General features: G+C 32.1%; 1 protein-coding gene across 1 annotated transcript; it reads right to left on the bottom strand.

The window, feature by feature from the left end:
* Window positions 1-8,030: 8,030 nt before the first annotated feature.
* Window positions 8,031-10,332, bottom strand: LOC105638821 (ARM repeat superfamily protein). The gene is made up of 2 exons (XM_012222686.4): window positions 8,841-10,332; window positions 8,031-8,580 (listed from the first exon to the last, which is right to left on the bottom strand). Exons 1-2 carry the CDS (start codon window positions 10,188-10,190, stop codon window positions 8,518-8,520), a joined length of 1,413 nt encoding a protein of 470 aa, XP_012078076.1. The 5' UTR covers window positions 10,191-10,332; the 3' UTR covers window positions 8,031-8,517.
* Window positions 10,333-23,852: the final 13,520 nt, after the last annotated feature.

Here is a 23,852-nt window from a genome sequence, read left to right as displayed (position 1 = left end):
TATATATTGCAAATTCTTGGAAAATAATTCAGGTATAGAAGATTCAGAAGAGTTATTATTTTGTTGTCTAAATCAATTAACGAATTAATGGATGCCATGAAAATTTATATCTTTTGTCAAAATAAACTCTAAGCGGAAAGATCTAATATTATATTTTTTTAATTTTAGTTTCATTGTTCAAAAAAACATGAATTCTTTTGGTTTGTTAAAATATTAGTGAACTCTGTTAGCTACTAACAGGAGAGTTTTATGTCTGGTCTATATGAGTATTTGTACTTCTTAATATTATTATTAATGAATTATATTTTTTAAAAAAAACACTTGCATGATAGTTAAGAATTATAAAAATTATTACAAAAATTTTTTATTAAAAGATACATAAAAATATATCATTTATTAAATACATATTAAGTCATTACGTTTAAACGTTTACTAGATTTATAAATTAAATGGTTTAATAGATGAATAAAAAAGTTGAGAGCGTAAATAGACTATTTTTATAAATTTTAAATACAAATTAAGCATTAATTATTAAATCAATTATATGTTCAATATATTCGATGTTACATGCATCGTCTTCAACACCTCTATGGATCCAACCTTTATAATTTTAAATAGATTTCAAACAAATGGATTCAACTTTTTACAATTTTAAACGGATTTCACGTAGATGTAAAAAAGATTTACTGTCTTTAGAATCTAATACTTTAGTGTTGCTAATTAGACTCAGCTACATAAATTTTACTAGTCGTGAATCCGCGCTTCGCGCGTGAGTATATATTTATATATTGTTTAAACTGTTCTTTTGTAATATTTTTTTGCAACTTTTATACTGAAATTCAAGAATAATAGTGATTCGAATAAATTGTTTAATATGTATTATTTTTAATGAGATTTATATCGTAAAAACCAATTATATATATAGTAAAATTAAACATAAACACACAAATTTTCATTAAATAAGAAATATAAATATTTTTATTAATTATTATTGGTTATTTTACTAACTATCCCTTTAAAAATGTTTATAAAATACATCTTCTTAATTAATTATTTTACTTAAAAAATTTCTAAAAGAAAATAAAAAAGAAAATGATAAACAGAAAAACAGAAAAAAAATACAGCAGCACAGTTAGTCCGAAAGAGATAAAAAAAAAAAAAAAAAAAAAAAACAATGTTGTGTTGTATAAAACTATAATTTGTGGTTGGTTACCGTTTTAGGATAGATAATTATATATACATATATATATATAAAGTTCAACAATTTAAATAATTCATTATAGATAATAGAAAAATATAAAAAATTCTAAAATTTCTAAAAAAAAAATAAAAAATATATATCTAAGTAAAGTTTCATTAGTATAGTAATTAATTCCTTTAAAATTGTTGATTTTTTAGATATAAAAAATAAATATTCAAGGTTTAGTAATTCTTTTGTTGATTTAATATTTCATATCCAATTTGACATCCCATAATAATCTAAGAATAATTTCATAAATCAATAGAAAATACTGATTAGCATGATACCCAAACTATGGGTTCCGTTATGTATGGCACAACCCAAGAGAGAGTGAATTGGGTTTTAAAAAAAAAAATTTAACTTTTAAAACACAAGATTAGAATTCTATAGCAGCGGAAATATAAAGTGTTTATGAGTCTCAATTATCAAGTTTAAAAACTTCCTCACAAGACTTTTGCAAGATTAGAAAGACTCTGTAAAGAATAGTTATTATGTTTTAGAACTGCTTAACAAAGCTTATGCAAGATTAGAAAACTGATTAAAACTTAGATTGTGATTTCTATTGAATATAAAAGGATAGATTAGAACTTGGTAAAATCACAAGACAGAAATCTAGAGTTCTAAAGTTCTACAAAGATAAAGCTTATACACGTTTAGAAATAGAAATTCATTAACAACTTTGCGAAGGAAGATGACAGTATTTCTTGTCCTATTTCAAATCAGGAAAAACTTTAATGAAAATTTTTTTTTATGTTTTTAATCTTTATTGGATTTATGCCCATATTTTAGATTATTTATTCAAAATAAATGCAATAATAATTGATATTTATAAAAATTATTTTAAAACCTACTAAAATATTTCTAGAAAATAAAAAATTCAAGATTAATTATAAAATTGATTTTATTTATGTATATGTTAATATATTGATCTTTTTGCAGAGTCTAAGGAAAAAACATTATTTTTTTATTTTATTTCTTGGAAATTAGTAAGTATAATATATTTGATATTTGAATTATTGGAAGTGATTATTTTTTATAATAAAAACAATATTTTTATTTTTAAACATCATACAACATCCTCACGCAAAGCACTAGTTATTTTACTGAAAATGAACCATTATAATATCTGGAATTTTTGTTTCCAAAACTTGTAGTATATATAATTTTTTTAAAACGAAAAATTCATTTTTAAAGTCCAAGACTCAAAGTACAAATCCAAGTTGAGACTTAAATTAATGAAGTAGGCTCGAGTCCACCATACAATTTGTCCAATATTTATTTCGTTCACTTGAATCCCGCATAATAGAAAAGATCATTAAAAAAAAAAAAAAAAATTTACACCTTTGATTTTTTTATTTGAGCTATTTGTTGAAATGCTTGCAAATCCGTTCTCTGATCTCAGCTCTGATATCGTCGAGAAGAAAGATCATACAAAGGAGAAAGATGGCTTAAGGAGAAGAAATTAATAAGGCGAATGAGAAAGATGGAAGTGCTTAAGGTTATACGATTGTGCAACCATGGGGAAATAGCTAACTAGCTAACTCCCTCTATCCATAATAAGAGAGTGAGAGAAAGAGTTAGTGAGGGAAGGATGGTAGTTTTACTCATTATCCATTAATTAATATTCTAAAAATATTTATATAATTATTTTTCTTGAAAGAAAATTGTATATATATTTTTTGAAGGCCGGAGCTAGGACAATTTTTTTGGGACGCCAAATGAAATTTTTAAACATTTAGAAGGGCCAAATATAATTTTTCTATATTTAAAGGATCAAAATGTAATTGTTTGTAAGGAATTTTCTTTGAGAAAAAATTGTTTGGGGCCACAGCTCCCTTGGGCTTTCAAATAACTTCGTCCATAAGTAATTATAATCAGGTCTAGGACGGGATTGGATAATAAAAGAAATTTCTAAACGAGTTTGGAATGAATTTGCATACTTAATTTATAATTGAGTTCGAGTTCGAGTATTGCATTTTAAATGGATAATCGATCCGCTATCACCTCTAAGTGAGAGTCAGAGTGAGAGTGAGTAGATAATTTAGTCAACTACCTTAATTTTTTCATAGAATTAATCATTTTCTCAATTTTTATGTAAAGTTAAAAACTGTCAAATTTAATGAAATAGAAAGAGTATCTTTTTATTATAGAAAGAGTATCTTTTTATTTTACTCGGTTCTAAATATCGAAATAATTTTATTCCTAATAAGTAGTTTTTATATCAAACAAAAATTAAATATGAAAATATATAAAAACAACTCTTTTGTTTAATAAACTGTTTGTTATTTAAACGAATATATATATTTTTTTTAACGATCACCTAAGCGAATACATAAATTAAAAACTATTAAAATAAGCAAAAATAATTTATAAACCTTAACATTCAAATTAATCAATAAATCTAATTGCAACATACATACTCTACTCTGTTATAGAATATATAGATTATATTTTATATTTTTCATTGTTTTCGATTTTTTTAAATAATGAATGAAAATATTATTTAAAATCCTAATAATTGTTTTTCTACCTATTAGAGAAGAAGGAAATCAAATAAAATAAATAAAACAGTGGGCATAAGTAAATATTGGTTTTCTCATATATATTTTGTTTGGAGAATTGTTTTGCTATTAGAGTTGGTATTTCTTTTGCTTGGGAGTGAGGTTTGAGTTAGATAGTTTGGAGGCTATTCGACTTGTAAATTCAGTTATGTTTGGTTCTCATCCTTTGGCAGCTTGATTTTGGATATTTAGGTTTTGTCATCTCGAGACTGGCAGTGTTCCCTGCATCATATATATTTTATATCAAGGGAATTTTACAACGGATCATTTGGCGAGATTAGATCATTCTCTACTCTCTTTTTTTTTTTTTTTTTTTTTTAGGAGATTATGTCTTCTTCCCTTTCTATGATTCTTTAGAGTGATGCATGTGATGTTAGCTTTCGAAATTAGGTTGCTTTGTTTCTTTTTCTCTCTTTGTTACTAGAAAAAAAAAAGATTTAAAAGGCATTTTATGCTTAAATGATACTGATAAATGGATTAACAATCCGTATTCTGTTTCTAATTACTTTTAATTGTTCTTTCGCGCAAAATTTGTTTCTCGATTTTCTTGCTAATTCGTTTTCACACAGGATTTGATTTTTCATGAAATTTAGCAACGGAAACACATCATTCCTAACGTTTTCATTTCTAACTTTAATATATGATTTTAAGATCTATCCTGTTTTTTAATCCGTTGCTAGTTAGAAATGGATCGGTCCATACTAAATTTTTGTTTTTAAACTGCATTTTTGTACGGTGAGTGTTTATAGTGAGATAAATAGGGTAATGAGATCTTAGATTAGATAAGTTTACTACAGGCTTTTGAAGCTTTAAACCTATTCAAATTCTAGTGTAGGTCCGGCTGAAAGACAATTTTATTCAATAAATAGTATCAAACACAAATATTCAATTTATTTGTTTTTTTTTGTTTTTTAAAACTTATTTCTGTCTTATTTCTTGTCTAAAATAAAAAAGTCTTAAAAATTCCTTCTATTTTTTTATTCTAAAACGAAATAAACTAAAAAAATAGTTATAATCTCAAGAAATAAATAAAGAAAAATGATTTTCAGTGAGAAATTAAAGTTAAGTGCACTTAATTGTAAAATTCCATTCAAATATCAAAATAGAAAAAAATTAAAAATTCAATTAGAACAAATATAATAAGCCCTTTTGTTGTAATTGACATAATTGAGCAAATTACATCATATAGGCCAAAAATCCAAAGTGTATTATATATATATATATATATATATATAATGAAAAATTTTACGTCATCATTTTATTTTATGGAAACTAAACTAAATAGGACTAATTTCGCTCCGATTCAAAAGTTTAAAACATCGGTTTTGATTCTTATTATAATCCTGCTTAAAATTGATTATGTATTGGATTCGTTGCACTACTTATTAAACTCAAATATACCTATTAGCCAAATGTGAACCTAAAGTGTACAAATCTTTCAGACAAAAGAAGGGCGCTACATACTTATGATCTTTTGATGAATATAATTTATTGATGTCAGCCTAGTTGAAGGCCCAAAAGGTAAGGTCTCAAATGATTTCTTAGTGGCATGTCCCTCTCGGGCTTTACATAAGTTAGGCACGTAATTAGTGATTTTTTTTTTTTTTGCATAGTTCTAGAAAGTAGTGAATATTCTAGAATCAATTTTACTTGTTATACACACAAGAAAATTGTATACATAAGTTGCTATTCAAATTGAGTTTTTGAATTAAGAAATGAATTATGTAATCAAATTTATGATGAGAATGAATTTATTTTGGACTCTGTTGACGATGGAAGGAGGAAGGGTTTTTGTTGATTGATTTTTCCGATAGATGAACTGAGTATATGTGTTGGTTTCCTCAAGTCTTTAAATGGGTAGTTAGCCTAAATTTTAATGAAAATATTGAGAATTTTCGGGCAAGAAAAATAAAATAATTACACAATTATCTTATTGAAGGAAGTTAATTAACTATCGAGATTATAATAGAATTAATTTAGCAATATAAGATAATATTAGTTTAGAAAAGATATATCAATGAAAAAGTTATAAGTAAGTCAAAGTTAGCAGTTAGAATTAATAACTAAGGATTAGATTCCCGAACTAGAAAAGTTTTTATTTAGATTTTCCTTTCTAGATGTTTATAATTTTAAGGAAGGAATGTTAGCAGCCGGTAGAAGATCGGAAATGGATATAGCTTCTGCAAATCAAGCAAAATAAAAATGTGAGTACTGTTAGAAAATTTGATTACTTACTCGTATGCATTCATCCATGCACGGATAATTATGATAGCATTCACACATGATATATAGTCCCTATATATACACATACACACACAGGTGATGCATTTTGATTTGAATTTGTACGAGTTGTATTATTGGTGCGTTGTGCTTGGATGATTTGGAATGAAGCCTAATCAATAGTGACGTGAGGCCTAAAAACGAGAGGAATTAGAGACCTTGACAGGTGGTTCGGCCAGAGATATAACAGACCTGGAAGCGGCGGCGGTTAGAAACACTGACAAGTTGCTCCATCTTGATCTTAGTTATGAAAGTCTAGAAGCGGCAGGTTAGAGTTCTCATAAAGTCACTCAACTTGCAGAAGTGATTTTGGCAGACTAAATCATCTGATGATGTGCAGTTGATGATGACCGATTACTTATGATGTGATATTAACTATAAATGTTTCTGTGTCATTCTGTGATTGGGCATGTGGCCATGCAAGGATTAGTAATATTATGTACCAGGAGTGGCAACTCTCTCACTCCACTCACTGAGTTGAGGTGCTCATCGCTGTTTCAATTATTTTAAGTTTGCATGCATATTTTTTAACCTTAATTCAAGTCTTTCTGCAGCCGGTCATATCGAGGATGCTATGGAAAATGTATATAGAGGGTTATATAGAAATCATTGTAATTTAGTTACTGCAGCTACTGAAAGTTGATATAAGTAAATTTTTTTGCGGTTTAGAAAACCAACGTTATCTTTTGATAAAATATAAAAAGAGAGAACAATAACAATTATAATGATGATAGTATAAACAAATCAGTGACTATTCTTTTATTATAGTTACTTTATTTTTAATTTTTCTTTTAAATTTCGTTCATGATTAAGTAAATTTTTTATACTTTTCAACATTTTTGAAAATTGTCAAGGATAATACTTGGCAAACAAATATATGTATTAGATCTCCATTTACCAATCCTACCTTCCCCTTGCTTTGCTTTGTTCTTAATTTAAGAAATCCTGTGTCAGGTAAAGATCAATGGTGAACTTTCTTGCTTGCTTTCTTTCCATTTGAAAAAACACAGAAGAAAAAAGAAAAAAAAAATATAGAAAAAAGGAAAATCAGAAAGAGAACCGACACTTAGCCAGGTGATACTGATAATGATATAAAGACCATAGAAATAGCAAAGACAAGATACACCTGCTCTGCCAGCTAATACATGATGAGCAACGACAAAGAAAGGAAAAAGGAAAATAATCATATCATATCATATCATACATATACCATATGGGTGTGTACAGAAGTAAAATCTGTTGTGGGGTTTCTGCGGTTGGTGGCCTTTTTTATGCAGCGGAAACACAGAGGAAAGTGTAGACAGACAGATCACAGGTGGTGATGCTAAGCTCGCACCAGATAAAACGACTTTACACCAAACATAACCACATTTAGGGGCCTCCCCTCCCTCCCTATCTATTCACATATTCATCATCTTCAAGCAACCATTTTTGACTAGACACTAGAATAGGAAAGGAAAACAAATTTTAAACAAACATTAGCATTCTTCGAGCATTTGCATTGGTGGGGTTGGGGGAAATCTTACTCCGTACAATGTTGCAGAGACAAGATCTAAAATCAAATAATGATGGGTTTGAATAATTAACATGTATATATGTATCGGTTGATGCAGTACCAATAGCTCAATAATCGAGTGCCGACTTCATGTTCTAGAAAATCAAGAATTCAAACCCTAATGTCTCTCTCAGAGTTTCTGAGATTCCAAAAAACAAAAAATAATGATAATAAATGACACAACATCGAAAGAATTTACTATCAGACAACGAAATCAATATTATCGTTCAAACACCGATTGACAAGTTTCCTTTCATTTTCTAAACTTTTCAAGTACCGGCTTGACTCAACATTTGAATAAGCTGTCAACTGAGGATACCAATTCTAATATGAACAAAGGAAGAGATCATCAAGCAAATCGATAATGATTCACATTGTTCAAAGATAATATCCATAGTCCATAAAATCTAACATATTCATTTAGTAAAACAAAAATCCAAACTACATGATGCAAATAAAAAAATACATGCTCCAAGTAGTAGCATAATCTCTCTATCTTCTTCACCAGTTTAAACATTGACAACAATAATCAGTAGAAGAAATTTGGGTCATCCAAACAAAACGTTAGGAAAAAACCCAGATCTTCATCGACTCGGACAACAACCAACATAGGAGAAAAACTATACTTCCTCCTCTAGAAAACCATGATAGTAAAAAACGCCAAAAACCTAGTTAAACGCATGAGCATACATCTAACAAGTCAGTCTCTTGCTCACTAGCTTCCCCTAATTGCAGTAGACTCCACATTTTTCCTCAAATTTAATAACCACACTGTACAAACCACCAAAAAACACTCCCTATATACAAACTCAATAACAATCAACCACTCAGTCTAATTAGTAATTACCTCTGATAAAAGAGTTCTGGAAAAGGGCACTTCTTTAAGGACTAGAAGATGAAGCCTCCTGTCTTGGCTCTCTCAAGTACCCAAGTAGTGTCTCAGCCTGCCATAATCAACCAAATAAACATTTGAATTCTCTAATTACACAGTGGATAATGCACTTATATAAAACTCCAATCAATTAATAGCCCAAATAACTAAGGATCAACAAGAAATTTCAACCAAATAGACATTTGAAATTCTCCAATTAAACAGTTGATAATGCACTAATATAAAATTCCCAATTGCTTAATAGCCCAAATAAGGATCAACAATTTCTTGTTTTTTTAGCTACAAGATCAAATAGAGTAATAATGTATGTACCTTATGCTTAGCACGAACACTCCCCGTCTGTGAAAGGGCAACAAGGGGAGGAATCCCGCCTTCCCGAACAAGCAACCCACGGTTCCTCACACTATCAGTACACAACTGCAATAATGTAAGCACTGCAAATTCCTTTCCTTTAACAGACCCATCTTCTATTGCCTCCACAAGTGCAGCAATCCCTCCTTCCTCCACTATTGCTTCTCTCCCTTCCTCTATAGCAGCCAAGCTACTCAAAACCACCATTGCCTTCTCCGCCATGCCCATCCCCTGCTCTGCCACCATCACGACCAGCGGCTTCACAGCCCCAGCACTCACGGCCCTCTCTTTGTTCGGTTTAATCGAGCAGAGCTTGTAAAGAGTCGTTAAAGCATCCTTTTTACCTCTGTTCGATCCACTGATTAACAAAGAAACTAATGGTGGAATTGCTCCACAGACACCAATTGAAGTCTTGTTCTCCTCTAACAATGCGAGACTGAGCAAAGCACAAGCGGCGTTTTGCTTAGAAGTTTCAGTTCCTGTTTTGAGCACATAAACCAAAGATTTTATAGCTCCATTATTTGTAATTAGACTCTTGTTTTCCTCATGGAGAGAGAGATTTAACAGAGCTGTAACTGCGTGTTCTTGTGTCCACGGGTCGCTGCATCGGAGAAGAGGAATTAAGGCCGGAATTGCTCCCGATTCGCCTATTAATGCCCGATTATCAGACCTATTCTTTGCGAGAAGTCGAAGTTTTGCTGCCGCCGATCTCTTCACTGCAATCGACGGAGATTGGAGCCCGTCCACGCAGATCTTGACTGTCGGTTGGAGATCTTCTGGCGAAATACTCTCGATAATTTCCGTCGAGAAGCTCTCTCTCTGTAGAAACCCTAGACACGGCTCCGGCTCCGGCTCAGACGTTTCACATCCTTCACTTTTAGGTCCATTTTCAGGGGAAGGTAAACTCGCGAGACGCTGCAATTCCCCCGATATATCGCTGCTACAAGCCGAGAAATCGCTAAATGCTTGAGAAATATCGAGGAAGTCCTCATCGTTGTTGAAAGAAGATTTTCCAGATTTATCATTACTGTTATTGTTACGAGTAGCAAGTTCCCCGAGACGCATGTCGATGACCGATTCGGTCAGATTTTCCGATACGTAAGCCGAATTGTCGGTGGCAGTGGTAAAGGAGCAACAGCTGCTACTGTCGTTCTGGTAAAAATTGGAACGTATTGTACGCATAGAACGGCCGACATGCCGGCTGATTTTGGTAGTAGAAGCAGACGACGGGTTATAAAAATTGTTGTTTCGGGCTAAAGGAAAACGATTTGAACTGCAATGTGGATGTGGTGAATCTTCTAAAGACACCATTTTTACAATGAAATGATTTCTGGGTGTTTCTTATCTTTTCCTTTTTTGGGTTTTCAAGACTATTTCATGGTTGTCTCTGTATATACAAAAAAAAGGAAGCGAGTGTTGCAGAAGAAGATGATCGATGATTTTAATGGCTACTGGCTTTGCTGGTATAGTGGTTTTGGTATCTGGGTGAAGATAAAGATACAGGGGGTTAGCCTTTTTTTGATAATGGTCACAGACAGACATATGGTAAGTTCAGGTCTTGTCGGTTTTGTTTTTTACATCACTGGTCACTTAGTCAGGTAGGCCAGTTTCGACAACTTACACCCTTTTAAAAAAAAAAAAAAAAAAAAAAAAGAAAAATCAGATCAACGGTTTTCAGTCAGCTGTGGCATAATAGAGGTTGCCGTCCTGTGTGTGTAACATAGTATTGGTAATTCAGAATATTTTTAGCGCTTTTTTTTTGTAATTTCAAAAGTTGGTTTTGTTGTATCATATACCAAAGTTTCAAATTAAATTTAGGGTAAAAATATGGCAGTGCTAAATGGCACGGGTTTTGCCGGTTAAACCATTAAAAAACCTAAGTTTTACGAATAATTTTTATTATATCTTAAATTAAATTTTCTCTTTCTAGTACTTTGAACTTGAATATTAGATATGATAATACGTGCTTTTAAATCGCACTAATTTAATGGGTAAAATATTTTTTTCATGAGACCCAATTTAACTTTTTTTTCCCTGAATCGGACTCTTTTTCCACCATCATTATTTATAAATAAATAAATATTTATATTTATTTACATAAATATTAAAATAAAAATAATCTATTTATTCTAAAAATAAAATATTTTTATTTATTTATATAATATTGGCAACAAGTAATGATTCTCCAAAAATAAAATGACTCCATAATGAATAAAACATATTTTTATAAGAGATTTAACTTAAGTATAAATAAATTTCATGCTTAAAAAATGGCATAACAAAAATCTAAACTAATATTCTATGAATATAAATAACTAAAATTTATTATTTTACTTAGTTTTTTATAAATTTAAATTCCAGACCAATATTAGTTAGAGTGTTATTAAATGATAAGTTTTTGGTTAACCTAACCATAAGACAGGTATAGGTCCAATAAAAATAATATTTTATTTATTAAATTGGATACGATTTGAAATTAAGATGCTACCGTAACTAAAGTTGAAGATCAGGATGCTAGGAGAAGAAAGTTGGATTCAAGGTACAATATTGTCTACAATATTTTTAATACATTTTTTTTTTTAATGGGGAAGAGAGAAAATTTCTTTCTATCATATAAACTTCAAAATGCCAAATATTAACCGACCCTATTTTATGAGTATTGAAGCTCGTTATACATCAATACAATCAGAATTTCGTGAGGACATCAATTGTGCTGTCAATTTCTAAAAATTTTATCAATTTCATGAAAATGTGATTTTTTTTTCTCTCCTCTCAAATTATGCATTGTCCGATTTGGCTCGATTCGAGTTTGGTTCGTTGTGAATCACAAAAATCTCGATTTCTTTGGGTTTCTAGCGGTTTGACTTGTAGTATTATAATTAGATTAGATTAAGAAATACATGCATTAATTAAGTGTACATACGTTCCCTCAATAGTTAAAAAGACTTACTATATCCATTAAAATGATGACAATCTAAAAATCAGACATAATTCTAGGGATTGAGATGTGATACCTTAATTAGCATATATAGTTAATCAATGTCAAGATATTTGAAATCATTGAAATATAACTATAGCCTTTAATTATTAGCCAATATTATTGTATATAAAAATAATATTAAAAATTATTTAACCTCATAACACGATATTTTTAGACAGAATGATTAAATAATTTAACGGGATTAAACTTCATATATTAATTAATGGACTCTATTGAAAATAAATTTCATAGGTGCAGTCAGGCTTTACGAATATGGGAGAGTACCCACTTCAGTCATGTAAATCATGAGCTTGAAGAATGCCAAAAAATGGTCCTTGAAGTTCAAACAGGTGATGCCATCGCCAAACAACAGGAGTTAAATGGTAAAATTAAAGAACTTCTAGCCTGCAAAGAATTGATGTGGTTTCAATGATCAATGGTGGATTGGTTTAAGGAAGGTGAAAGAAACACATCATTTTTTCACTAGAAAGCAACAGGGAGATAGAACAGAAATTTGATTTTCTAAAATTCAAGATGATATAGGCAAGTGGTTCTATGAGGAGTCAGAACATTGCTTGCACCATGACTGAATACTTTCGTCATTTATGTACATCCTCAAATCCATTTGCTATTATGGAAGTAATGGATTCAGTAGAGCCAAAGTAACTATGGAGATGAATATTGATCTTTGTCGTCCCTATTCGGTTGAGGAAATTGTCATCACACTCAAACAAATGCACCCCCTCTAAAGCTCCTGGCCCTGATTGTATGCCTTATTTCTTCTTCCAAAAGCTATTGGCCTATTGTGGGTCCTAATGTCACAAATAAGGTGTTAGCTATTCTTAATAATCATGAATCTCCTGAGTCTATAAGTAAAACTTATATTGCTCTAATTCCTAATGTGAAGGACCTAGATTATACTAGTAAATTTAGGCCTATTAGCCTTTGTAATGTGATTTTTAAACTTGTTAAAAGAGTCATAGCTAATAGGCTTAAAATTTTCTACCTGATATCATTAGCCTGTGTCAGTCTGCTTTTGTTCCTAGTCGTTTAATTACAGACAATGCCTTAATTGCTTGTAAGCTTGATATGAGTAAGGCATATGATAAGGTGGAGTGGGATTTTGTCAAATTAGCCATGCTTAAATTAGGCTTTGATAAAAATTGGATGGATTTGGTTATAAGATGTATTACCACAGTGTCTTACTCCCTGCTTATTAATGGAGAACCCTAAGAAACTTTTATGCCTAACCGTGGACTTCATCAATGAGATCCACTCTCTCCCTATTTGTTTTTATTTTGTGCAAAGGTATTATCGAGTTTGATTAAGAAAGCAGAGAGTAATCACTTGATTCATGGTGTTGGAATAGCTACAAGAGCTCCCTCCATCTCTCATTTGTTCCTTGCGAACAACGGTATTATCTTTGGGAGAGTAAATCTTGAACAGGCTTACACTTTGGCCAAAATCCTAGCAAATTATGAAGAAGAATCGAGCCATAAAATAAATTTTGACAAATCTGAAATTTCTTTTAGCAGGAATGTATCTCAATATTTTCGGGATGCCATTAGTACCATTCTGAGGGTCTGTCCGATAGAAGGATTTAGCAAGTACTTAGGTTTACCAACTCTTTTAGGAAGAAAAAAGAAGCAGATGTTTAGTTCCCTAGTGGATAGGGTAGCAAAAAAACTCAAGGGCTAGAAGGAGTCATCTCTTTCTAGAGTTGGTAAGGAAGTATTGCTTAAACCCATAGTTCAATCGATCTTGATATATATGATGTCCTGTTTCCTGCTTTGTAAGGATATTTATAATAAAATCAAAGTCTTATGGCAAATTTCTGGTGGGACCAACGAAGGATGAACGGCGCATTCATTGGGCAAGCTGGAAGAATTTGTGCAAATCAAAGTTCCTGGGTGGATTTAGCTTTAGGGACATTCATTCTTTCAACTTAGCTATGTTAGCTAATCAAAGCTGGAGACTTATATCAAATGATAATTATTTTTTGGGTAAGGTTTTCAAAGCTCAATATTACACTGTCTCCTCTTTCGCACAAGTTACAATTGGTTACCGCCCTAGCCATGTTTGGCACAACATTATAGAGTCTCGATGGATTATTGATCAAGGTACGAGATGGGTGATCGGTAATGGAGTACATGTTAGCATTTGGTCAGATAAATGGGTCCCGGGCCTTCCTGAATTTAGAGTCCCTTCTCCTCCTAATGGTTTCGAAGTGATGCTTCGATCAATGGTCTAATTGATTTTGACATAGGATTGTGGGGTACATGATTGGTTTTGAGGTTTTTTAAGATCAGATTGTTGCTCTTATTTATAAAATCCCTCTTAGTCGTGTACATAGAAAGGATAAGCTAAGTTGGACACACACTAAGCAAGGCAATTTCATTGTCAGATCAACATACCAGTTAGTTCAAAATTCCACATATGTGTCGTCCCTCTCCAGCTCTTCAAATTCTAGTAATCGAGAATGGTGGAAAAAGCTATAAAACCTTAATATACCCCTTGAGATTAAACATTTTATCTTTCATGCCAGTACCTTACAGCTCCCAGTAAACTCAACATTGGTTCATCAGGGTGTCAGTGTTGATATTATCTGTCTAGTGTGCGGTGAAAGTGTTGAATCAACTGATCATAGTCTCCTTTATTACCCTTTTTTACTAGAGTTTGGTTGCTCATTCTTCTTCGCCTTTCATTGGGCTCTCAAAATCTAAGTTTTAAGGAGTGGTTTTTTGATAAAATGCAATCTTCCAGAAGGAACAAGTGGAATTATTAGTGGTCATTGTGGTTATTACATGGGCTTTATGGAGGAACAGGAATAATTGGCTCCTTCAATAGGTGAGAATGATTAAGATCCAGGTTTTAGCTCTTACCTTCAGATTTCCGAGAAGCAAACTCAACTTCAACCTCGCATCCTGCTCAACAGCTCCAACGTTAGCTCCCTTCGGGCGTCAATACGATTAAGATTAACTGTAATATGAGTCTACTATCATCTCAGTTATGTCGTGGTTTAGGGGTGATTATATGGGATCACAAGGGGGAAGTTGTAGCTACGTGTTCTAAGAAAATGGAGGGAGACTTTAATGTAGAAGAAGCTAAATTAGATGATATTCGATTTGATTTAGCAGCAGCCTGAAACCTATCTTTTCTTAGAATTATTGTTGAAACTGACTCTCTCTCAATTGTTCGATCCTTTGCCTCAAATAACTTTCCAATCTCAAAAGTGGGAACCAGATTTTTCAATGTTTAGTACTTAGCATACCAATTTCATTCTTTTTCTTTTGTTTTATGCTAATAGGAATTGTAATAAACCAACTCATCTTTTAGTAAAAAATGCAGTTGTTGGTAGTTTAGAAGAAAAGTATTGGGTTGAGGAGTATCCCAGCGTTATTCATGATGTTTTATTAGCAGATTTGAGTTCCCTTTAATATAAGTTGTTTTGTTCTTCTCAAAAGAATATATTAATTAATGTATTTACTAAAAAAAGAAAATAAATTTATAATTATAACCAAATCTAATAGACTAAATATATATTTACCCTTAAATTTATAAAATTACTCCAAGTCTATAACTAATTTTCAAAAAGATTGTAACATGAGATAATTTAAAAATTAATCAAACATTATTATTCATAATAATAATTTTTATGTTAAATTAATAATATTTTAAAAAATTATGAAGTCATAGTTATTTCAAAAGACAAATTTCTCATATGTAAAAAGTTATTTTAAAATGACTATTTAATGGAAATAATGACAAAAATAATGTTGTTTTAGAAATTATCTACCAATAATCTGACTTGAAATTTAAAATTATTTAAAAATTTAATGTTTTTATAGTGATGAAGAGAAAATATTGCACTAAAACCACAATATTAATTGATGGTTTCAAAGTAAATATATAAAAAATACTTGTACTATTCAATAGTCAATGAAAAGTAATCAAAGAAATAAATGATAAAACTTATTTTGTAAAGAATCTACCAAATGGAGTAAGTTTCAACAAAAATAAATAAATGATCAAGTGGCTTCTTCATTGAGATATACAATTTATTTGATGATTTTTTTGCAAATATGAGATATCATTACTAGCCAACAAAAAGCATGTACAAAAATTTTATTTTTTATTAAGAATCCATTAGATGAAAAAATGGTTTTAGTAAAAAATATTTAAATAATTAATCGAGTTTTTCACTGAAACATACAATTATTTAGTGTTTTTGGTACATAAATACTTGAAGTTGCGCAATATGCATGCCTTAAGCTCCCTTATTCACTTATAAATTATCAAAAATAATAAAGTGCTTCAAGTTGAATAAAAAACCAAAGTATTATCATGTAAATATTTTAGTGAATATATCGATTATTATATTAAAAATGTCTTATCAATTAATATGTGAAAAAATTAATCATGTTAATGTCTACCCATACGTCTTTCTATACCACATCATAAAGACCTCCTATTATGATTTCGATTTTGGCATACTAAATCTTTTTCTCATGAATTGATATTATTTTTCATGATCCGTATGTATATCAACCCTTATGCAAGGAGCCTAAATCATATCCATAGATGTTCTTATGGACTGAAAAAGATCAGTTTGTTGTTCGAGTGTAATCATCATATTAAACAAATTGTTGAAGGAGTCCTTATCATGGAATGTAAACACATCATATGTGTCGAAAGAGGCTACAAAAGTATTAAAAGCAAGTAGTTTAGATTGAAATAACATCGCTTCACCCATTTAGGGGATAAAAAAATGAGTTTTAAGAGTGTTATCTTCAGTATGTAATTGTTCGATAGGATTAGCAAGCGACGAATTAGAACCATATGAGAGAAACAATTATTCCAAGATTGAATGGTCGAAATTTATGTTCCCAATTATTTTTAATGTTTTCCTACAAGTCAAGTGAGTTTATGATCAAACCCATGATAACTATAACAAATCAGGGTAGAGACTAAGGATGCAACATAAGTATGTAGGTCTAGGTATAGGATCCCATAAGTTTAAATGTTGAGAAAAAAAACATTATTATTCCCTAGTGGAGAATTATTTTTTAGTGAAAAGGTTTGTTGATGTAACAACTTGACCCTACAAAGCCTGTCTGAACAGGGCAAATAATGGCGCTAGGGAGCAACTCCTGACAAGCTTATAGGAGATAGCCTAGCTAGGGTAATGGAATGCGGTGCATGAAAATTAATTGAATCTAATATTAAAATTGGAGAAACTAATCATTAAAGGCACCTTTTGGTATGATGACATGGACAGTTAGGAGAATCCTGAGTTAAGTGTGATCAAATAAGAGAAATCAAAGGATGGCTGACTTCCTAGGAAGTTCTCTATTCCACTTGCGGGACAAAATTGTATGGATCCTATCCAAATCCAGGATGGTGTGGAATGACTTGATCCAAAGTAGATAAATTCTCTAGCACATTCTCCACTTGTTGTCTCTACTTCTTTTTCAAATGCTATACCATTACATTCTCAACCTACGATTTTTGTTTCTCCTACTCAATTACCTCCTACTTTACATTCTCCACTTGTGATGTCTGCTCCTTCTATTTCATTACTTCATACTTCAAGTTCCTTTCCTCCTCAGGCAATCCATTAGACCTCACAAACAACCTAATTACCAAAAGGATTATTCTTTCATGTTAACTCAACTTATGTTGCACCTCTTTCATCTTTAGGTAATATGTACCCTCTCTCTTTTGTTTTATCCTATGATGAAATTGTCTCCAATTTAAAGAGTCTTTTCCTTATCCATTTTGTTACTTCTGAACCTAACTCATACGTTGAGGCTGTTAAAAAAATGATTGTTCAATACAAGCAATGCAAGAAGAAATGAAGGCATTAGAACATAATAAGACATGGATTATTCAAGATTCACCTCCTAATAAACATACTGTAGACTGCAAACGGGTCTTTGAAAGTTAAATATAGAGTTGATGGGATCATTCAATACGAAGCTTGTTTGGTGGCCAAGGGTTTCATACAAACTGAAGGTATCAATTATTTTGTCACATTTTCACTTATAGTAAACCGCACCATTGCCTGTTTGTTATTAGCTATTATTTGCATCAACTTGATGTTAATAACTTCTTCTTCCATGGCAGTCTCAATAAAGAGGTTTGTATGGCTTTGCCTCAAGGATTCTAAACCTAATCAGGTTTGCCACTTAAAAATCCCTCTATGGACTCAAATAGGCTAGTTGTTAGTGGTATTTGTTGAATAATCTTTAATATAGCCTAGATCTATTGTTCATAGAATTTGTTTGATAGAAATAGACAATAAGCGGAAGCGTACCTTGATCCATAATAGCAGATCTATGTTATGGGTTACCTCGTTGCGGCAATTCGATTCTCACCGTAACAGCATATCTATGTTTCTTCCTCTGGCCTTTTGCTCGTAAGTTTTCTCTCAATGGTCAGAGAATAATCAACAGCTATGGGAGTTTCTTTTATGAGCTCTCTCAAACGAGCTCTCTCAAACAAGCTATCACCGTATGTGTTTGAGGTAGCCGTCACACTCTTTATTTTGTTTTTTTTTTCTGTGTTCACCCTAAGCTGTTGATTCCTTTTACTTTTATAAGGCAGAGGAAGGGTATTAAAACCCTAACTGGCTCTTATCCATTAAGCCCAATAACCATCATCTTGGGCCACCTTAATTAAAACCAGCCCTTTAATCACATGGGCCACATATAGATTATTAAATAATCTAACAATCTCCCACTTGGCCCATGTGCATTTCTTAAATCTATCATGTTTTACCTTAATTAGAATTAAAATGATCGGATTATGGCAGTCACAAGTCATTAATCGACATGATTCCTTTCATATATCATAGACCACCTCAATTCATAAAACTTTAAAGGAGAAATTATTCAACATACAATACATTTTCACAATCAAATGTTATTGTTATCTTACTCAAACCATTATTGTATACATCTATAATGTGGATAACACATGAATAAGCAAAAACACATCTTTAATTGAATTCCCAAGTGTCACAATAATATGAGCAAAATAACCATATGTATATATATATACAAGTCTGAACATCATGCTAACAATGACTTATCTATAATGCCCATTCTATCAACATGGCCAGTGAAGATTTTGGGCGGTAAGCCTTTAGTTAGCGGATCCGCTATCATTAGATCAGTACCGATATGCTCAATTGACACTTTGTGTTTTTGCACTTCTTCTTTCAAAGATAGGTACTTTAAAGCCATGTGCTTTGCACCCTTAAAGTACCTATCATTCTTAGAGAAGAAGACAGCTGCGGAATTATTACAGTAAATTCTCAACGGTCTAGCTAGAAGAAACAAGTAGCCAAATGTAGACTTTCTTGAATCTACACAACCGGCATAGTCTGAATCCGAGTATCCCACCACTTCTAGATGGCTGGACTTTCTATAAGTGAGTATATGATCCTTAGTGCATTGTAAATACCTAAGTACTTTCTTTGCAGCTTTCCAATGGTCCATCCCGGGATTACTTTGATATCGCCCTAACATTCCTATGGCGAAACTAATATCCGGTCGAGTACATGTCTAAACATACATTAAGCTCCCAACCACTGACGCATATGGAATAGACTCCATCTCTTTATGTTCTAAATCATTTTTAGGACATTGCATTTCACTGAACCTATCTCTTTTCTGAATTGGAACTATTTCCACGGAGCATTTTTCCATTCTGAATCTCTCTAATACCTTATCAATGTAATTGAGACAATCCTAACAGTCTTTGTGATCTATCACAGAATATTTCTATTCAAATCACAAAGGATGCCTCTCCCATATTTTTCATTTCAAAGTTCTTAGAGAGAAAACCCTTTACATCATGCAACAACCCAACATCATTCGCAGCAAGAAGAATGTCATCAACATATAGGACTAACATAATAAGCTTGCTCCCACTGACCTTCATATAAATACACCGATCAACAGTGTTTTCTATAAAACCATATGAAGTGATGGTATTATTAAACTTAAGATACCATTGACAGGAAGCTTGCTTCAGTCCATATATTGGCTTCTTTAACTTACACACCAAGTTTTCCTTTCCTATGACCACAAACCCCTCTGGTTGGTCCATATATACTTCCTCCTCTAAGCCACCATTAAGAAAGGCTGTCTTTACATCCATTTGGTGAAGCTCTAGATCATAATGAGCCATTAAAGCCAAAATAATTCTTAAAGAGTCCTTTTTGGAAACTGGAGAAAAGGTCTCTTTAAAATCAATGCCATCCTTCTGAGTGTAACCTTTAGCAACAAGTCTGGCCTTATATCTTTCAGTGTTACCCTTAGAGTCCCGTTTGGTCTTAAAAACCCATTTACAACCAACTTGTTTTGACCCCTCAGGCAACTCGACTAAATCCCGGACTTAATTATCACTTATTAATTGCATTTCTTCCTTCATGGCATTAAACCACTTTTCAGAATTATCACATTCCATGGCTTTCTGGAAAGAGACTGGATCCTTATCAATGCTCAATTCACATTCATGCTCAAGTAAGTAAACCACATAATCACTAGAAATAGCTGGCCTTCTTTGCCTTTGTGACCTTCGTACTGCTATTTCTTGTGAAACCACTTGATCATTCGTGAATTGTTCATTATTTGCTGGTTCATCATTTATATGGTCATTTTGTGGGTTTGGAATGTTGTTTTGTTGTTCAACCATGTTGTTAAACCGTGATACAACAAGTGGAACAACAACCGAAGAAGAGACATTAGGAAAATCCATCTGAGTTGGATTTTCAATCTGAATCTCTTGCACATTCACCTTACGTGGTTCATTGCTCCCACTAATTTGGCCATTTTCAATAAACCGAACATTATCAGACTCAACAATTCTAGTATTATGGTTAGGATAATAAAATCTGTACCCTTTTGACTTTCAGGATATCCTATGAAAAATCTACTAACCATTCTAGCATCAAGCTTCATTTCATGTGGATTATATATCCTTACTTCCGCTGGGCAACCCGAAACATGAAGATGCCTCAGACTAGGTTTTCTTCCCGTCCACAGTTCATAAGGGGTCTTAGGAACTGCCTTACGAGGAACCCTATTAAGTAAATATGCAGCAGTCTTTAATGCATGCATCCATGATGATAAAGGTACAGTATAATTACTTAGCATACTCCTAACCATTTCCATAAGAGTACGATTCCGCCTTTCAGCTACACCATTTTGTTGAGGTGTACCTGGAATTGTGTATTGCGCACAAATGCCACGACTTTCAAGGAACTTTGCAAATGGACCTAGACATTGTCTATTTTCATTAAATTTACCATAATATCATATCTCACCACTTTAACTTTTCTATTTAACTGCCTTTCTATCTCATTAATGAATATCTCAAGGATATCCACTGATTGAGTCTTTTCATGTAGTAAATATACATAACCGTACCGTGAGAAATCATCGATAAAGGTAATAAAATATTTTTCACCACCCCAAGAGGGAACATCAAAAGGGCCACGTATATCAGTGTGTATAAGTTCAAGCAATTCACTGCTTCTTATGGCTGGATTCTTTAATGTGTGCTTAGTTTGCTTACCTTTAATGCAATCTATACACACGTCCCAGTCAGTGAAATCCAATTAAGGTAAGATTCCACCTTTCACTAACCTCAAAATCCTTTCTTTGGATATGAGACCTAACCTTTGATGCCATAAGAAAGCAGAACATTCATTATGTGCACTACGTTTATTACCTATATTATGTTCAATATTAAACGGGGATTCAATAAATTCAAAATCAAGATTAAAAAGATACAAACCATCAATCAAAGTACCAGAACCATAATAATACTTATGTTTGTATAATGAAAAAACACCATTACAAATCTTAAAATTGAAACCAACATTATCCAACCTCCCTACAGAAACTAGATTTCTAGCACATTCAGGAACGTAGAGACACTTTTCAAGATCTAGATAATAACCAGTGTCCAGGATCAATCTATAAGTCCCAATTCCTTCTATTCGTGCCTTCATTCTGTTTCCCATGAATAGGAACTTTTTAGTTTCGTTTATGGGTTGGATCGAAAGAAATCCCTGTATAATATGAGACACATGAGTAGTTGCACCAGAATCTAACCACCAGGTATTATTAGGCACTTCAATAAGCTTTGATTCAAAACATACTGAAACATAAAGTATAGCTTTCTTTTCAAACCAAATCTTCCTTTTAGTACAGTCCTTCTTGAATTGACCATTCTTCCTACAGAAGTACCACTTCAATTCCTTACGGATTTGGCCCTCATTAACCTTCATTGGGGCACTGTCCCTTTTCTTGCCTTTCTTCCCTGATTTGTTGTTGCTGCTGCTAGCTACATTATGAAATGTGAGATTGACGGAGTGTTCCTTCAATTTCTTTAATCTCCCTTCCTCTTGTATCAACATGGCCTTGATTTCCTGAATGTTCCATTTTTCCTTAAGGGTGTTGTAATTCACTTGGAACTGACCAAACTCAAGAGGAAGTGAGTTAATAATAAATTGAACTAAAAAGGATTCACTCACATCCATTCCCATTGATTTCAATTTGGCTGCCAAATTCTGCATGCCAGTCACATGATCATGAATGGATTGTGACCAATCAAACTTCTTGGTCGTCAGCTCACTCATCAAGGATCCTACGATGGATTTGTCAGCTATGTCCGATTGGGAGTATTCCTTAATTTTCAGCATGTACTCTCTCGCATTGTCTGTTCTGGGCATTGATGGCTTAACATTTTTAGCCATTGTCATCCTCATTAAGTTCAAGCTTAGCCTGTTAAACCCCTCCCAAGCCTCATAATGAGACTTGTCAACTTTAGTGCTGGTCTCTGTAATGGCTGTTGGCTTTTCAGAGACTAATGTCAGATCTAAGTCCAGAACTCCTAACTGATAATGGATTTGTTCGGACCAATCAGCATAGTTCAATCCATTGAACTTAATCAACCAAGTGCCCATAGCAAACATGTTAAAGGAAGCTGCAACATTACACATATACTCATACGTTAATGCTTTGAGTAAACATAAAATGGATTCAAACAAATAACAACTTTAATTATGCATTTAGATTCACCTTTGGGTAATATTTAAATGCATAGCTTTAATCAATAATGATGCTAAGAAGAAAAATACTTTAATAGACTTTCATTGTGGAGCAACTTGCAAGCCTTTATGCAAGTTAGAGAGAAGCACGCCCGTGCTACATTACAGCATGCCCCCTGCTTCTCTATGGAAGTCCATAGCACGCCCATGCTCCTTTCTGGAATCCAGTTATGTTTTTTTTTTTATTCCTTTCAACTATTCAATAATGCTCCATACAATATGCATGTTATCTTTGGATATACATTCATATTAATTAGTCCAATGATAAGTCTCTTTAATGCCATTAATTATAATTGATGGTCTACCTTTGGGTAACCTAACAAATTATAATCAATGATCTCAATTGTTCAATTTTAACTTTCATGTCATTTAAGGCATCACACAATCATGAACAATTGAAAGCTGCATAATCAATGTCGAAACTAATCCAAACAAGGCCACTTTGGTGACTAACAAGTTTTTCATTCATTAAACATTGATTTATTCAAAACTTTTATGAGATTGAATTAAGATCTCAAAACTTTAACGACATAATCCAATAATATGTCATAACCATTCTCTATAAATAACAACATAATAATTTATAGAGCATAAAGAAAACAAACAGTTTTTTAATTTCTATAATTTTTGGCTTCGCTTATACCAAAAAAATCAACTTCAGAATACGAAATTAATTTTCATTAATTAAGCCAAACAAAACACTATCAAACAAATCTAGAACAGGTATAGGCTATGATATCACATGTTGAATAATCTTTAATATAGCCGAGATCTATTGTTCATAGAATTTGTTTGATAGAAATAGACAATAAGCGGAAGCGTACCTTGATCCATAACAACATATCTATGTTATGTGTTACCTCGTTAC

Source organism: Jatropha curcas, chromosome 2, assembly GCF_041381405.1.
Source record: "Jatropha curcas cultivar XTBG-Jc1 chromosome 2, XTBG_Jcur_1.0, whole genome shotgun sequence".
NCBI lineage: Eukaryota > Viridiplantae > Streptophyta > Magnoliopsida > Malpighiales > Euphorbiaceae > Jatropha > Jatropha curcas.
This window is presented reverse-complemented; position numbering and strand designations above follow the sequence as displayed.

Excerpts from the sequence above, each read along its gene's own strand:
- LOC105638821 (XM_012222686.4), bottom strand. The coding sequence starts at position 10,190 with ATGGTGTCTTTAGAAGATTCACCACATCCACATTGCAGTTCAAATCGT. Across the intron at positions 8,581-8,840 it reads GTGTTCGTGCTAAGCATAAG|GCTGAGACACTACTTGGGTA; the intron begins GTACATACATTA and ends TGATTATGGCAG.